Source organism: Muscardinus avellanarius (genome assembly GCF_963383645.1).
Source record: "Muscardinus avellanarius genome assembly, chromosome: 20".
NCBI lineage: Eukaryota > Metazoa > Chordata > Mammalia > Rodentia > Gliridae > Muscardinus > Muscardinus avellanarius.
In genome coordinates, this window is record NC_137806.1 from 29,863,742 (window position 1) to 29,881,659 (window position 17,918).

The window sequence follows — 17,918 nt, forward strand, 5'->3', positions numbered from 1 at the left end:
TTGAGGGTGTAGCTCGGAGGTAGGATGTCCCTGGGTTCCATCCCCAGTACCTCAAAAAATAAAAATAAAAAACCTCCTGGGAAGAAGGATATGGAGTCATCATTTCTAATGAAACTTAAAAGCTGATGTTGGAAATCTAACTCTTCTGCATATTACTACACTGGGCTTCAGTAAGAATGATCTTAGTAGAATAATATTTTAGAGCTCCTCTAAAGATAGATCAGAAAGCTTGAATCCATTCATTCATTAAATTAAAAGTATACAGCCAGGCGTAGCAGCACACTCTAGTAGCCCAGTACTTGGGAGGCTGAGACAGGAGGATCGCAGGTTCAAGGACAGTCTCTGCAACTCATTCAAAATGAGAAAAAATAGGGCTGCGGAAGGAAGTAGCTTGGAGGTAGAACAACTCTGGGTTCAATCCCCGGTACCCCCCCCCCCCAAGCAGGAAACTAAAATGACATTAAGCCGGGTATCGTAGCGCCCACTTGTAGTCCCTTTGTTTTTTCTTTTTCTCTTTTTTTTTTTTTTTTTTTTTTTTTTTTTTTTTTTTTTTGGTGGTACTGGGGGTTGAACCCAGGGGCATTCTGCTGTGGAGCTACACTCCCTACCCTAGATATTAAACTAGAGTCTTGCTAAGTTGCAGAGGGCCTCACTAAGTAGTGGAGGCTGGCCTGTGATCCCCTCTCTTACCCTCTCAAGCACTGGGATTTGAAGTATGCACCACCATGCCCAGCTTGAGACCCTGTTAAGAAAAATATAAGAAAAATAGGGTTGGGGGTATAGCTCAGAAGTAGAATGCCTCTGGGTTCACTCTTCATCAAACAAAGGGATATTAACTAGTCATTCACATTAACTGTTATAGTTCTATATCTTAAAAAGCAGCTATAGGCCGGGCGTGGTGGCGCACGCTTGTAATCCCCACGCTTGGGAGGCGGAGACAGGAGGATCACGCAGGTTCGAAGCCAGCCACGCTGGCGTAAGAGACCCTGTTTCAAAAATATAAAATAGGTCTGGGAGTGTAGCCCGGAGGTAGAAGGGCTTCCAGGAACCCCAGTACCACCAAAAAAAAAAAAAAAAAAAAAAAGCAGCTATAAATTTAATCAGAAATCTTGAATTTCCATGAAAATACCTAAAGCCTGTTTTCTATACAAAAACACTAATCTTTTTGCATCTGGAGTGCTGTGTTTGTGTTGGTGGGTATTGAAACCAGGGACTTGTGCATTCTAGGATCTTGTGTGTGAACAATATTCCCGGCCTGTTCTTAGGTGTACTTTTCCTTTTCCTTTTGTCTTTGGTATTGGGAATTGAACCCAGGGACACTCTACCATTAAGCTCCACCCTCAGCCTCTTTATTTTACCTACGGACAGGTCTTGCTGAGGTGCCCAAGCTAGCCTCAGAAACTCATGGTCCTCCTGCCTCAGCCTCTTGAGTAGATGGTATTACAGGTGTGCGCCACTGTGCCTGGCCTCCACAGCTCTTTTTTTTTTAATTAATTTTTTTATGGTACTAGGGATTGAACCCAGAGGGGCATTCTACCTCTGAGCTACACCTCCTGCCCTGTTTTATTTTTTTACTTTGAAACAGGGTCTTGCTAAGCTGTGGAAGCTAAGCTTGAACCTGTTGTCATTCCTTCTCAGCCTCCCAAGTACTGAGACATAGGCACACACTACCATGCCCAGCTGTCTTCTGCCCTGTTTGAAACTTGTCTTGAGATGGAGTCTTAGTAAGCTTCCCCGAGCCTGCCATTCTCCTGCCTCAGCCGCAGGTGTGCACTGCTGCGTCCATTGTTCTGGAGTATTTTAAAGCAAAGCTTAGACAACTTGTCATTTCACTATAAAGACTTCAAAATCATCTCTTGATACTTTCCATTTTTATGCCTGATAGAAGTAGCAGTCTTTCCTTAATAAATACCCACAAATATTTCTTTTCCTTTTCTATCTCTGAGCTACACCCCTAACCGTGTGTGTGTGTGTGTGTGTGTGTGTGTGTGTGTGTGTGTGTGTACGCGCGCGCACGCACGTGCATGCATACATTTATGTTGAAATGGGCTCACTAAGTTGCTAAGACTGGCCTAGGAACTCGGATCTTCCCATCTCGGTCTCCTGAGTGCCGGAATTACAGGATCGTAAGCCTGCACCAGCAATAGCTATAAGTTTGAAGGAACTACTTTCTAGGGACAAATTTAAGGAACAAATTTTTGTTAAAGGATTTAGAAAATAACTTTTATGGTTGTCATTTTACCATGAAACATAATACAGAAAACACAGAAACACTATAGATAAACTAGAAGTGTGATAATTCTGATTTTGCCTGAGATGATTTTAGGGTTTTTTTATGAATTATGAAAAATTTAAAAACCACGTTGCTTCCCCCACCCTTCTGATCCTTTGGCCCATGGCTGTTTGCGCCCAGCACTTGGAGTGTGCGGCGGCGCACAGATGCTGTTGTACTGAGGCTTTGGGTTGAGTGGCAGGAACATGTGACTGCTGTGCAAGGAGTTATTTTTGGCTCCTAAGAAACCACAGCAAGTTAGTGTGAGGTGCATTGTAGAGGCGCAGAAAAGGACAAGCGTGGTAATGTGAGTTTCCGAACTCTTGAACATGGGTTGTTGCTTCAGCAAGGAATTAAGTAGCGACAATGACAGTGAGAAAACCGGCCTGTTGCACAGCTCTGTGGCAGAGACGGAACCGGAGAACCAGATAAGTACAACTTTGTCTTCGTTATTTCATGCCCTTGAAGGCGCAGAGCTCCACAATGTTGGAAGCGGAGCCAGCGGCGCAGTGGCGTGCGAGAGTGCGTGGACTGGGGTTTGTACGAGGCCTGGGCACACGCGGGAGCAAGGGCCGCGGCAGACATCGGGCTCTGCCTCCTCCTCAGCATATAAGTTCTTAACTCCGTGTGGAAGTGCAGGTGGGGGTGAGAATTCGGATGTTGCTGTTGCCAGGCAGAATTCAGAGAGTGTCTGTGACCCACTGTGCATGCGTGAGGACAGAGAAGGCGGTCCTGAAGATGGCCAGCCGCTCCCGTGTGTTCCGGCACACTCTGACCAGGGCCTTCAGAGGGGAGCTTCTGGAACTGGCCACCAGAGTGGTTACCTGGCCACTTGTAAGGACTCTGTAGGGAAAGAATTGGTAAATGTTCAAGCCATTGGTGTTCCTGATTATAACTCATCAGATGTGTTCAGCAGAGGAATGCAAGATGCAAACCCTATTTGCCCTGGTGACAAACCCTATGAGAGTTTGAGAGAGAGCGAGTTTTATAGTATTTGTGTCATAGATCCCGACTGCCTGAACGTGGACGAGGAGCTGTGCATTCCCCTGGACACAGCAGCTGCAGGAGAAGAATGCCATTCAGCTGTTACCTCTGAGGGGCTCCGCACAGTGGGTCAGCCTCCAGATAACAGGGATGAATGTTCAGGCTCACATGCCATGCGAGGGGCAGGAGAGGTACAGCTGCCGCCGGGAGAGCTGTCACTCCAGGGCAGGCGTGGTCCGGAAGAAACCAAGGAGATACTTAGTAAGAAGCTGGAACCTAGCTTTGAGCTTTTAATCACCAGCGATCTGCCTTCTCAAGCAAGCACTGATAACCCACAGGCTGAGTGGCTAAGGCCAAAAGCTTATACCCCGTTTCCTAAAGATCACACAGAAAGCTGTACATTACATAGCACTGGCCTACTAAATATTAAGACAGACAGTGAGTCACTGAAGTGCGTGTGTGCCGTCCCTGTGGAAGGAGAGAGCCATCCTTCAGGAATAGGAAGTCAGGCGCATGATCCATCTACTCATCTACCTGAAGGCACTTCACATGCTGACGAGGAGGACGCTGGGCCTGAGGAGGACGCTGGGCCTGAGGCGGCAGTCAGTGTTGATGGGAGTGGGACCTCTAAAAAGGAAGGGGAAAACCACTCTGTGAAGGCCCGACAGGACAATGAGTACTCCCATGTTGATGTTAACAGGTTGGGTGGCATTCTTTCCTTTGGTCTAGATAGAAGTAATTTAAATGCCAAAAGGTTTGGGATCAATTCAGAGAACTCTGGAAATGAGTATCTTCCAGTTAGTGCTAATCTCAGAGAAGTATCTCTGGGCAGACTGGGCAGCCAAGGTTCTGCACCCCTCCCTGGGCCAGTGCTGATGCTGGAGCAGCAGCCAGGGGGAAACAGCGCGGGAGCCCAGAGCCCTCGGCATGCAGGCAGAGGAGGGCGGCCGCTGCCATCTCAACGCGGTTCAGAGAGAGCCGGTGTTCTGGAGCCCAAGGGTCACGGCAGAAAAGCCCCTGAGTTGAAACGTTGGCGTCAGGCAGGTAGCAAGGTAGACAAAGCTCAGACGCAGACCTGTGATTTACCTCACAGGAAGAGTAAGTCAGACGCGAGGGAGGCAGTCCAGAAGACAGGCAGCTCGGAGCTTAGGACTTCACAGGGAGTGTCCCCGAGTGTTAGGACTTCACAGGGAGTGTCCCCGAGTGTTAGGACTTCACAGGGAGTGTCCCCGAGTGTTAGGACTTCACAGGGAGTGTCCCCGAGTGTTAGGACTTCACAGGGAGTGTCCCCGAGTGTTAGGACTTCACAGGGAGTGTCCCCGAGTGATGAGCCATGTGATCACTCCAGGTCTCTTCAGGGTACCTTTGTGTCCTCTACGCCTGATTTTACCTGTATTGGGAAAGAAGAAACAGAAACAGGCCTGCATGAGGAGAAAGAAGGTGATGAAGGCTTGAAGAGCTCAGTCGGTGTGTCACCTGGCCGGCCGAGTGGGCCTCCGAGGTCTGGGAAGGACCCGCAGGAAGCTCAGTCTAGGGGGACAAGCAGAGGGGTAGGAGATGGGGAGTCAGGCTCCAGAACAACCTGGGATTGGGGCACGGGGGTCGAAGAGTGCACGGCAGTGCCCAGTGAGGGTGGACTGCCTTGTGTTAGTTCGGGTATAACGGAAAGTCCTGATCTTGAAACTCTTCAAGCAGAAAAAAGTTGTGACACTCAAAGAGAAAATGAATATAGAGATAAAGAGCTTAATGCTACCCCAGCTTTCAGCCAGACTTCAAATTCACTTACAAAGACGTCAAAAGTAGCAGAGAAAAGCTCTCTTGAAAACTGTTGCAAAAACCCAAAACTGAAACAGATTTACTCTCGATCAACTACTGAAGTTTCTGATGCCCTTGATAATGTGTCAGAGTTGAGTAAGCCCAAACTAGCATGTGAAGAACAAGAGAAATTTTATTTGGAGAAAGACAATATTGTCACTAACATTATTGACTGTGGAGGTCCATGTGGGACAGCTGGACATGCAAACCATGTCAGACAAAGAAATGCCAAGTCTACGATTAAAGAACCTGCCTTAAACGGTGAAATGCATTTCGTGAGAAATTCCAGGGTGACCTTTAAAAAAATGGAATTGGAAGACACTCCTAACAGGCATTCTTGTTTGGTTAATGTTGACCCCACCCAGAGGGATGGGTATACAGCTAACTCTTCTGATGCACCCCACACGAATTCTGCCATCCCACTTGATAGCAAAGAAATTGTAGTTCCAAGTACTGATCAAGTTTTATCACTTGCAGAAGATATCTTAGACATATCTGAAGATCCCCCAGAAGTGAACTGCCAGAGTTTCCCAGGTTTCTCCCACTGTTTGAATGAATTTTCCTTTTACCCAGTGGGAGGGGTGGCAGGTCAGATATTTCCAGAAAGAGTTGCAAATGGCTGTGTTGGATGTCACGTGGGCTTTCTCTGGACTAATGTCACAAACCGCGCGGTAGGAGATGAGCGTGTGCTTGGTGAGGATGCACACAGCAAGCCGCAGGACTTAGAAAATGCTTCGTTTTCACTTCTGGAACAGACGCCATGTCAGCTGCCGGTGTCGGAGGACGGTATTCTTTGGGGATGGCAAAGTAGATGCACGCAGTTAGTAAGTATGTCTTACCAGTGCTCACTGGTGTGTTGTGAAGTGGGAGTTTTGTACCTTTTGGTTGCTTTTAACTTAAAATTAATGAAGCTTCATTCTAAACAATGGACAGTTGTTTGAATGCTTACATAAGGCTGTGAGTCTACATCTCATCAACTTAACCCTTTCTGAATTGGAGAGTGAGCCCCTGTTGGCATGTGTAAGCCAGAGTTTGTGTGTGAACTGGCATTGGCACTAACGCAGGGCTGCTCATGGCCTTACCCCACTCTGCTGCTCTCTGGACCCACAGCCGCTGTCTCCTCCGCCTAAGTGTGGCAGGGGCGTTGGCAGCATCTCCTCACATGGGCAGGGACGTGTTTCAGTGAGTGCTTGAACCTACTGATGATGTTAAGTCACACTTGAAGAATTTGAACTTTATTTTTTTTCTTTTTGTGGGGATTGAACCTTGGGCATTTTGCCTCTGAGCTATATCCCAAGCTCTATTATTATTATTATTTTTTTTTTTTTTTTGAGACAGGGTCTTACTAAATTGCTGAGACTGGTTTCAAATCTGAGATCCTTCTGTCTTTGCCTCCCAAATACTGGAATCACACATGTGTGCCACCATGCCTGGCTTAGAATATAAACATTTTAAATCCAGGCTTTATTTTGCATGTGTGTAAGGCAGGTAAAATTTGCTACTTTGAACTGGCTTTAAAATCTTGGTTCTATGGTTCTTAGGATCAGCATGGAGCGCGCTCTCAGCTCCCTGAGACAGGGCTTCCCCACTCGTTTTTAAGAAGGCTTTGCAGGTCATTCTGTGGGCAGCAAATTTGAGCATATTTCTAGAAATTCTGTAATAAATGCAAATATTATTCAACAACAGTAAATAATCTTGCCCATAAGACAGACATGTTGAAGCAGTGTAATTGAAAGGACTTAGCACGCCAGGCGTGGTGGCGCACGCTTGTAATCCCAGCATTCGGGAGGCTGAGACCGGAGGATCATGGTTCGCGGACAGCCTCAGCTACTTAGTGAGGCCCTCCGCAACTCAGTGAGACCCTGTTTCAAAATAAAGAATAAAAAAATTGGGCAGGGGGTTTAGCTTGGAGGTCGAATGCCTCTGGGTTCCATTCCCAGACCCGCAAAAAATAAAAATAATAAAAAAAGAAAGGACTTAGCACTCATCCCACCAGCCATGGGGATGGTGCCAAAAGACACCAAAATTCATGAATGATTAAGTCCTTTATGTAAAGGTTCTAGTATTTGCATGTAATCTGTGCATATGGAACATTGTTTTCATCTCAGTAACTTGTCGTTCTGTCTCATTCTATCTCATAGTCATAGAATACAAATGTATGAGGCCAGGTATGGTGGTACATGCCTGTAATTTTAGTATTTGGGAGGCTGAGACAGTATGATCACAGGTTTGAGGCCATCCTGAGCAGTGTTACAGACTCTTATTTTAGAATTTAAAAGGGGGTGAGGGTCTGGGAGTATAGTTCATAGATAGAATGTCCCTGAGTTCAATCTCCAGTGCCACTACACACACACACACACTACAAATGTATGAACTAATGTATTATTTTTAAGTGGAATATATTGCCATGAAAGACAGAGGAAATTCTTTAGAGCATTAGAACCTGGCTCCACTCTTCAGTCAAAAAATAAGCAGATGACGCCGGGCGTGGTGGCGCACGCTTGTAATCCCCACGCTTGGGAGGCAGAGACAGGAGGATCGCGCAGGTTCGAAGCCAGCCGCGCTGGCGTAAGAGACCCTGTTTCCAAAAATAAAAAAGTATAAAATAGGTCGTACCACCAAATAAATAAATAAATAAATAAATAAATAAATAAATAAATAAATATAAAAATGGTAGATTTAGATCTTTGCTTAGCTATTTCTCATGTAAATTATAAAGTTAATGAATTCTTGATGTTTCTACTGATAATAGAAAATGATTTTCTTTGTATACTTAATTGTGTTTCACTATAAAACAATTTTGTAATCACCATTATCACCATTATTCTGGGGGCACGTTACTTTCTCTGCCTGCCTTTTTATTTGTGACACGGGGCAGCTAGCACTCTCATCACTGGGCTGGCATTGTCTCAGCATGGGTAGTGTGTGGACTGCAGTCGGCCCCGGCGGCAGTTGGCGTGTCAGTGAGTGAGACTGAGCCATGTCGGCGCTTTGGATGTTCCCAGCTCTCCTTGTTATGGTGTGTATTCAGTACTGTTGACTGCTTAAAATTGTGCTAAACTTTTGATGCTTGACTTGGATTTATTTACTTCCTTGAGGGTGGGCTCCCATTAATTTGTGCCATAAAACCTTGCACAAGTTGTCAGATAGTGAGAAATACCATTTCTCGTGTTATTACGTCACTACATAGTGATTCATTCAGTGTTATTCCCCGAGCACCTCCTTGCTAAGTTCTGGGCATTAGCAATGCATGGTGAGCAGAGGTCCATGGTGGCTGCCACCCAGGAGTGGATGGACAGCAGATACATTCTAGCCAGACGCCCTGGGACACCGAGGGTGCTGAGCGCTAGCAGCTTTCAAGGGCTGCTCACAGCTACTCCCAGCCAGGATGGTGCATAATCTACAGAGCAGGTATTGGTAATGCAAATGCTTAAATGGAAAAGATTAATGTTAGTTGGTGTTAGGAATTCAAAGTATGAGTCATATGTAGTGAGATGAAGAGTCCAGTGAGTGGATGGAGTGCAACTGAACTAGGAAACTCGGTTGTGTGCTGTTGGGTGCCAGGAGGAGAACTGGACCTAGTCAGAAAAGGCCATCTGTGCAAGTGCACAGGAGAGTGGAGGGATCGTTGTCAAACAAAACAGGTGGGAGAGACACAGCTGGTGCAGGAGCGTGTACGAGAGGCGTGTCTGGACCTCCCCTGCCCTGGGGCGTCTGTCTCCTTGGCACTGCCAGCGAGTCCGCTGCACGTGCTTGTTAGGGGTGCGTGGAGGAGGGAGAAGAGGGAGACAGTCGTGTGCAGAAGCTGAAGCCAGAGGCGAACTGGGCATTAAGTAAGAAGGGAAATTGAAGAATCAGTGTTTTCTTGATTATAATATTCTGAAGGAGGAGAACCCTGTTCTTTTCTCCATCATCAGTACTTTAAAAAGTAAATAGAATTCCAGACAGGTACTCATTTCGTGAGCATGATGTTTTAATTATTGCCCAGTGACTAGAACAGTAAATGAGTTGCTTTCAGAACAGGACCATATATATTGTTTTCCCGCAAGCCTTGTGCTCCAAGTTTCAGGAATAGTTTTATGCTTTTCACCGCCAGTTTCATGAACTGGGCCAATGTGGATTAGTCTAATTTTTAATTTGATAGCTCCATGTTTCCTGGATAGTTCATTGTGGCGCTGACCAACCCGCTCCCCATCCTTCAGTAGCTCTTCACCATGTGTGGCTGGTGGTGTGCTTGAAAAGCAAGTAATTGTCTAGGTTTGTTGATAGACTAAGGAATTGTGGTGGGAAATTGGAGTTAGAATTCGTAAGCAGCGGCCTCTGCGACATTTGAGTTTCCTTTAGACCCTGGGTTTCAAGTTTTATAAGCAGAAGAAAGCCAGACATATATCAGGAAAATGGAAATGCAAAGTATGTGCATAGTAGGGGGCTCTTAACGGGCTTTTAAGGTCCATAGAGGAAGTGAAGGAGTGAGCCACATGGGCGTTCTGGACGGGCGGAGGGAGGAGCAGTGGCGCTGTGTGTCTAGAGGCAGCAGTGGGTCCTCTTGAGTAGACATGGTCCAAGAGCTGTGATTTGTGATCACGTGGGCGTTCAGGCTCCTGGAGGAATTTCATCTTTTTAGCTCCAAGAAATGGGCTGGGCTGGGAGGATGTGTATCCATGCGTGCGTGCGTGTGTGTTTGGTGTTGAGGACTGAACTTCTGAGCCACACTCCAGCTCATTTTTTACTTTTTTGGAAATGGCCTTGTTAGGTTGGCTACGTTGCCGAGGTGGTCTTTGAACCCATAGCCTCCCAGGTACCTAGGCTCACAAGTGTGCACTGTCACACCTGGCCAATGCTAACTTTGAACGGAGGACCATCATAGTGTAGCACTGAAGCGCCTCATTGTGATAACTGCTGATTAGCTTATGAGTGTGACCCATAATGCCGGGCACTGTGCTGAGTGCTCTAGGTGCCAGCCTTCGGCAACCCTGTAAGGTGAGGCCTGTGGGGCTCGCTTCCATAACTAACCCCACACGCATACCCATCCACAGCAGAGTTGGGCTCAAACCCCAGCATCACCAGTGGAGGGTGCACGGGAAAACCCCGGAGTAGCAGCCCAGGAATCTCCAGCTTCCACTGCGGAAAGACTGAGAGGTTTTGTTATTAAGAAGCTCTAAAGGGCTGGGTGTGGGGCACATGCGTGTCATCCCAGTATTTGGGCGGTTGAGACGAGAGGATTACAGCTTCGTGGCTAGCTTCGTGGCCAGCTTCAGCTACTTAGTGAGGCCCTGTTTCAAAGTAAAACAATAAAATGGGGTTGAGGGTGTGGCTCGGAGGGCAAATACCTGTGGGTTAATGCTCACAGGGGGGAAGCGCTGGAGGTGATGCTGAAGCTCTTAGGGATGGGAAGGAGCAGCCCCAATGAAGCGTGGTGGTTCATTGCCTTCACAGTGGACGCCCAGCTTTCTCACCCTGCACAGCTGACAGGCCCGTCAGAGGCCTTGTTCCTAGGACAAGCTGTCATTTCTCTATCTTTTGCTTATGTGAGTGTTTGGAACTTTATAATTAAGATTTTATCCATCTACGCTATTCGTATTTGCAAACCTGTGAATTATGATTTGTTGTATTAGTCTAGTGGATCACCAGTTGTTATAATGATAGTTTGTGGGACACTGAAGTCTCCATGGGGCAGGGCTGTGTCTGTCATTCTAGCATATGTGAGCCTTGGGCTTAGGAGGAACCTAGGAATCTAAGGGCGGGTTCTGACTGCTTCCGCCTTTGTTACTTTTGAAACCTGATTCATCCCAAAGGTATGTGTAAATAGATAGGGATGGCCTTTTTAGGCTACTTTTTTTTTTTTTTTTAACATAGATGCATTGACTCTACACTAATAAGTAAAGTTGTGCTTGTTTGACGTTTGGATTCAAATACACCAATTTCCCCTAGGTACCAACAACTAAGGTTTCGGAGCTGAACCCTAATGCAAAAGTATGGGGGACTCACATGCTACATTTGGAAGCAAGTAGTGCAGCTGTTGGCGTGAGTGCTGCGTGGGAGGAGGCGCCCGGCCACCGCGCGGACTGTGGCCAGCAGGGTGAGTCCCAGCCGGCCCTGTTCTCCGGCCTTTGCTTTCCTTACCAAGCACTTACAACCCGAGGCTCCTTTACAGTCCAGTTAAAGAAATTAAGTAGTTACAAGTATACGTTTTGTTTTGATTTAAGGGAAAGTTATTCTCCTAACTCGGGATCAAATTGCAATTACAGGATTGGATGCCAGCGGTGATGGTGACAAAAGCCACGAGGATGCGGGGCTGCCAGATTCGCAGGCTGCGGGCCAGGCAGACGTGAGCCCCTGGCCCCCGGGCCCCTCGGAGTACGGATCTCTGCCCGAAAACAGTGAGACGGGTAAGGCTGCTCTGAGTCTGTTTTCTTATGAACTGTGGGCTTTTACATTTGTTTATTTTTATTTAGCTTATTAAAAATTTTCCTAAAAGTGTACTTTTTTTTTTTGGTGGTACTGAGGATGGAACCCAGGGGCCTTCTATCTCCGGGCTACATTCCCAGACCTATTTTATATTTTATCTGGAAACAGGGTCTCTTAAGCCAGCTGAGGCTGGCTTCGAGCCTGCGTGATCCTCCTGTCTCAGCCTCCCAAGTGCAGGGATTACAAGCATGTGCCACCACGCCCGGCTTAAAAGTGTACATTTTGTCTTCTCCGTTAATTCTTTAACCCCACTCTCACGTGGCTGCCGAGATGAGACACCCTGGTGGGGAATGCATTGTGGAGAGTGTAGGACCAGTGTAGCTTCCTGCTTTAAATACTTATTTGGTCAAATGAATCAAACAAGTATTTATTTACTTATTATTATTATTATTATTATTTTGCGGTGCTGGAGATTGAACCCAGCTCCTTCTACCTCTGAGCTACACCCCCAGCCCTAATTTTTATTCTTTAATTTGAAATGGGTCTCTCTAAGTTGCGGAGGGCCTCACTTAGTAGCTAAGACAGGCTGTGAATAGCGATCCTCCTGTCTCAGCCTCCCAAGTACTGGGATTACAATCGTGTGCCCCAACGCCCAGCTCAAACAAATATTTATAAAGGAAGCAAATCTAATGTTGCTTTCTTGTAAATACAGATTGGCCATCTTGAATTTGTTTAAAGTGAATTACACTTCCACTTAAGCAGTTTCCTAGATCTACATGAGGAAGCGCTAGTGCGTAACAGTCTCATGGTTTTGCTGCATAGTAGAACGTAATTTACCTTGACCCAGTACTGAGTGGTCATTGACCTGGAAATGAAAAAAACGGAGATAAATCGTAGTCATTGGGATTGATTAGACTTTTTAATGGCAATGGGAAAGAATGTTAGTTATATAAAAGAGATTTCAAACGAAGAAAAAATAGAAAGGCACAGTATGGGGGGCAAATTCTAATGGCAGAAAAGTAAAAAGAGTTGATAGTAATGTAAATATTATAACTAAATGATCTAAATCTCAGACTGGGGTCAGAAGTTATAAAAAGTGAAATATAGGTAACGCCATCAAAAACAAAGTGATGTCATTTCATTCCCTAGAAGTTTAAATTCCAAAGAAGTTGGTTCTTTGTAAAAGGCACACTTAAAGCTCTTTTTAGATGATGAAAAATAATAGAACAAGGAAAAGAGATGAATCCTCCTCTGGGGTTCAGGTGTGGACTGATGTAGCAGTCCCACAGGCAGTGTGAAGGTGAGCGCTCCCCAGTGTTGGTTTTGGCTTAACCTAGACAGGCCGCGCTGATTACTGGAGCGGGACGGGCAAACGTGTGGAAGGAATCGCTCTCTAAGTTGACTAATGGGGACCTAGTAGAAAAGGCCTATTGCGTGCTGGTTTTATGTCACTGAGGCGATTCTAACTAAAGGCAGTGCTGAGTCGAGATGCTAGGATGAGAGAAAACTCGCCTCCCCTCTGCCTCTGTGGGCCCTGGTAACAAGTGGCGCGGAGTGGAGAGGGTAACAAGCACGGGCTGAGCGACCCCATTGACCTCTTTATTACTCGTGACTCCTCCATGTGTCCTCATACCCCTCTTACTCTGCTGCTATTACCCAGCGCATTACTTCTTGCATCCAGCTTTAATTCCCTTTGTAGTTGCTTAGCAAAAGCCTCAAGCTTTTTAAAGTTTAATTCTCTACCTGCTTAGTTTTTACACCTCAGCAGACAGATAAATGTGGCTGAAGAAAGGAGCGCAGCAACGCAGAATGGTTTCATTTTACTTGGTTTGATTTGATTTGCAGTACTGGGGATGGAACTCAGAGGCATTTACCTTCCAGCGATACCCCCAGCTCTCTTTCATTCTTAATTTTGTAATAGGGTCTCATCGAGTTACAGAGAGCCTCCCAAGTTGCTGAGGCTGTCCTCAGACCCAGGCTGCTCCTGGGACTGGAAGGGTGCGCCTCCACCCGGGGTCATGTCGACGTTTATGAGCACAGATTTCCATTAGTCTCAGCCCCGCCCCGTAAAGCTGCACTGTTGGGCAGCAGTGCCCCCTCCCCCCGCATGCTAGTCAGGTATAATTAATACGTTATAAACACCACATACTTAAGCTATACCCCAGCTTTTCTGTAAGTCATTTTCCTAGCTTAAGGAGAATTAAGGAAATATTCAACACATAATAGAAGTGATTTGATGATTCTTTTCTTATTATTTTCTCTGTCCAGGTTGTTAATTTGCATCCATCTCTAAAACCATCATCAGAATCAACATTGTGAGTGTGTCTGTTACCAGGAAAACCTTCCAGTGCCCTCTCTTTTCCCAAGGCAGAATGCCACCTCTTCAGTTTCTGGAGTTTTAGATAAATGAATTGGGACAGTGCGTGCTTTTTAGTCTGATTTGTTAGTTTTGAGATCTGTTCGTGTTGAAGTACACATTAATAGGTAGTTCCTTTTTTTTTCTTTGGTGGTAGTGGGGTTCCTGGAAACCCGTCTACTTCTGGGCTACACTCCCAGACCTATTTTTTATTTTTATTTGGAAACAGGATCTCTTAAGCCAGCAAGGCTGGCTTGGAACATGCGCGATCCTCCTGTCTCCGCCTCCCAAGCGCAGGGATTACACGCTGTGCCACCACGTCCGGGTTATAGGTAGTTCCTTTTAATGCTGAGTAGTATTCCATGAGACAGGTATACCACAGTTTATTTTTCTACCCACTTGTTATTTGGATTGTTTCCAATTTTTGGCTTTATAAGTAAAGGTGCTGTTTACATTTATAAGCAAGACTTTGTATGGGCATATGTTTTCATTTATCTTGGTAAATACTTTAGAATGGAATGGATGGACAACTGCAGTCTCTAGCCTTTGTTTTTTTTTTTTTTTTCTTTTTTTTTTTTTTTTTCTTCAGTACTGGGGATGGAACCCAGGGGCATTCAACCTTCAAGCTACACTCCAAGCCCTATTTTTTTATTCTTTTATTTTGAAACAGGTCTCACTGAGTTGCAAAGGGCCTCACTAAGTAGATGTAGCTGTCTGCGAACTGTGATCCTCCGGTTTCAGGCTCCCAAATACTGGGATTACAAGCATGTGCCACCACGTTGGGCTTTTATTGTTTTAAAAAATGGTAAAGCTGCTGTCTGTGGTAATGGTACCATTTTGTACTTAGGCCACTAGTGGACCGAGGCTCCAATTGCTCCACCTCCTTACCAGAACTTACTATTTTTCTAGTTTTAGCCATTCTAAGGTAGCTGGTAGTGGTGTCCAGCATGTTAGGTTAAGATCAAAATTGAACAGAAAGTACAGAGAGTTCCCATGTAGCCCTGCCGCATCCTTGATGCCTCCCTGTTATCAGTGTCACGTATGAGAGTGGAACATTCTCTACAGTTGATAAACTACATCAGCACACCATTATCACCAAGTCCACAGCTTACATTAGCTTAACTCTTGGTGTTGCATGTTTCAACAGATGTATGATGACAGCTCCATGCTATAGTATCGTACAGAGTAGTTTCACTGCCCCAAATTCTTCTGTGCTTTCCCTGTAGATTGTCCCCCTTTATACCCTGGCAGCCTCTGATGTTTTGCTGTTTCCGTGGTTTTGCCTTTTCCAGATTGTCATAGATGGCTTCTTCTCAGTAGGATGCATTTGGGTTGCCCATCGTCTTTCCATGCCTTAATTTCCTTTTAGCACTGAATTATTCCATTGTGTAGCAAGTAACACTTTATCATTCACCTGGTGAAGGGCATCTTGGTTGTTTCCAAGTTTGGGCAATTGTAATTAAAGCTGCTGTAAACATTAATGTGCAGAATTTTGTATAGACATAATTATTTGACTCCTTTGAGAAATCCCAAGGTGTGTGATTGCTGTACCATATTGTAAAAGCATGTTTAGTTTTTTAGGAAACCACCAAATGTTTTAAGAATGTCTACCTGGTTTTGCTTTATATATTTTGATGCCATACATGTTAAGGCACATACATGTTAAGAATTGTTACGACTTCCTGGAAGATATATTATCATTAAAACAACTTTCCTTACTTTGACCTGTGCTTTTTTTGAAACAAATGTAGCTATTCTTGGTTTCTTGTATATCTTTCTCTATTCATTGACCTCTTTTCTTTTTTTGTGGTACTGGGAGTAGAATCCAGGGACATTCTACCTCCGAGCTACACTCCTAGCCCTTTTTATTTGTATTTTAGAACAAGGTCTTGCTATGTTGCTGAGGCTGGCCTCAAACCTATGATCTTCCGGTCTCATCTCCACGTACTGGGATTGCAGTCATGTGCCACCACACCCAGCTATTCTTTCCTTGCTTTGATTCTTTCCTTTTTATTTCATTACAGTTTAGTATCTGTGTTCTTGCAGATTACCTAAAAATATTTTTGAAATAAGGCAAGGCACTAAGTTTATACCTGTTATTCATTCATTCATTCAGCAGTACTGGGGATTGAACTCAGGGGTATTTTTTAATTTGAAATAGGGTCTATCTCACTAAGTTGTGGAGGGCCTCAGTAACTGCGGCTAGCTGCAAACCTGAGATCCTCCTGTCTCAGCTTCCTAAGTACTGGGATTACAAGTGTGTACTACCACACCCGACTTGCACTCACTATTATGTGTTTAAAAGCCCCTACTATTAACAAAACTTCTCTAAATTGTTGCTTTTGTTTTAGGGGGAAGAAAGGTGTTTTTTTTTTTTTTTTTTTTTTTTTTTCAATGATTCATCTTTTTCTAGTAGGTAAAATACCAGCATTTTTCTTATGCTCTGTGCTTGTATACAGGTGTGTTAATAATCTATATTGAAAACTCTATAATTGCCATACCAAATTGTCTGGTAAATTTTAAGCCTTTTTCCTGAGTTGATCATTACTTTTTTTAAGGAGGAAATGAGTCTCAACCAGAAAGCCAGGAAGAAGACCCCCGGGAAGTTCTTAAAAAAACATTGGAATTCTGCTTATCTAGGTAAGGGTGGTGATGATTATTCTAACACTGAATATTTATAATGGTTTATAATGGATCTTGTCTACAAATGTGATTTTACTTATAAGGAAGAAGTTTGTATTTATTAATATCAATCTTTGTATATCTATTAATGAGAAATTTAGAATTTTGAGTAAATAGGTTTTTGGCATATTGAAGAAATGTTTATAATCTTCAAGTCAGTGGTTCCCAGAAAATAGCCACACATTCATCTTGATAATCGTTATATTGATATGTGAAATACGAATTCCTGACCCCCCCCAACACACACACACACACACACACACACACACACACACACACACACAGCCTCTGAGGCAGATTCTCTGAGATAAGGCCTTACAATCTTCAGTCTATCTAAAGTTTGAGAACAAATGGCCTTTGTTTCTTAAAACACTAAAGAAGCTTGATGTGGTGGTTGGTGCATGCCTGTAATTCCAGTACTTGGGACTCTGAGACAGGAGGATCTAATTGAGGACATTAGCAAGTGGTCACACACACACACAACACTGAAGTAGAAAATGTTTTATTTATATAGCACTCATATCTTTAGCTGTGCCCCCCCCATAACTTCTTTTTTAGTGTAAAATATAGGAGAACATTAAAGTTGAAATGACAAAACTTGACCTCTGGAATCGGATCAATTGTAAGATTTGAATATAAAATCAACTGATGAGCTACATGTGAAGTTCTCCATCAGTGAATGTTTTCATGTCTTCTCTCTGGAGCCCTGAAAGACCACACAGAGTGTCTGGCGAGGGCCCTAAAGGACAGCGGGCCTGTGGGGCTGGGGGGCGAGGAGCGCGGTGTGGTCCTTCCTTCCCCTGTGTGTGTCACAGGTGGGGAAGTGGAGCGGGTGGCAGAAGTGGAGAAACCCGGCTCTCGGTCACTCCAAATCCTTATCTCTTCCTCCCGTGACTGGAATCTCTGCATCTAAGCGATGGCTAGCTGAGCCGAGGGACAGACAGTCCTCCCTCTGCTGGTCAGTGCCTGTGCTCAAACACTCTGAATTGCCTTCCCTGAGAGGCGTAAGAAGAGGTTCTGTGAAGCCCGCTGTTGGATTCTAGTTTTGAACTGTTTTCAAGGTCCTTGTTCATTATATTACACCTTTTCTGTTTCCTTAGAATTCACAGGAAAAACCTTATATTTGGCCAGAATTCCAGGAAATGGCTCATCTAGCCTGAACTCCTGGTTGTTTGTGGCGTACGTTTTGACCCTGTGGGTACAATCACTGATCTGTTTCCTTCTTAGTAATGCTGGCTGTTAGGAAGCCAGCGCAGGCTTTGCAGCTTCTCTACCAAGTGTCTAACTGCTCAAACGCTGTTCAGAACAAAGATGAGCTATAGCTACATCTGGGGGGCGTGCTGGAGGTGGAACCCAGGGGCGTTCTGCCTCGAGCTACACCCACAGACCTTTTTAGTTTTT

At 44.9% G+C, this 17,918-nt stretch overlaps 1 protein-coding gene across 2 annotated transcripts in view; it reads left to right on the top strand.

Annotated features, from left to right (window-relative positions):
* The window catches only part of LARP4B (La ribonucleoprotein 4B), a gene marked incomplete at both ends in the record, with an annotated part of 42,444 nt that overhangs the window by 4,057 nt on the left and 20,469 nt on the right, over positions 1–17,918 (top strand). For both annotated transcript variants that reach the window (XM_080717261.1, XM_080717260.1), the window contains 3 exons: positions 11,003–11,150; positions 11,320–11,460; positions 16,394–16,475. In XM_080717261.1, coding sequence (XP_080573387.1) covers positions 11,003–11,150; positions 11,320–11,460; positions 16,394–16,475 — 371 coding nt within the window. The remainder of the gene's footprint in view (positions 1–11,002; positions 11,151–11,319; positions 11,461–16,393; positions 16,476–17,918) is intronic.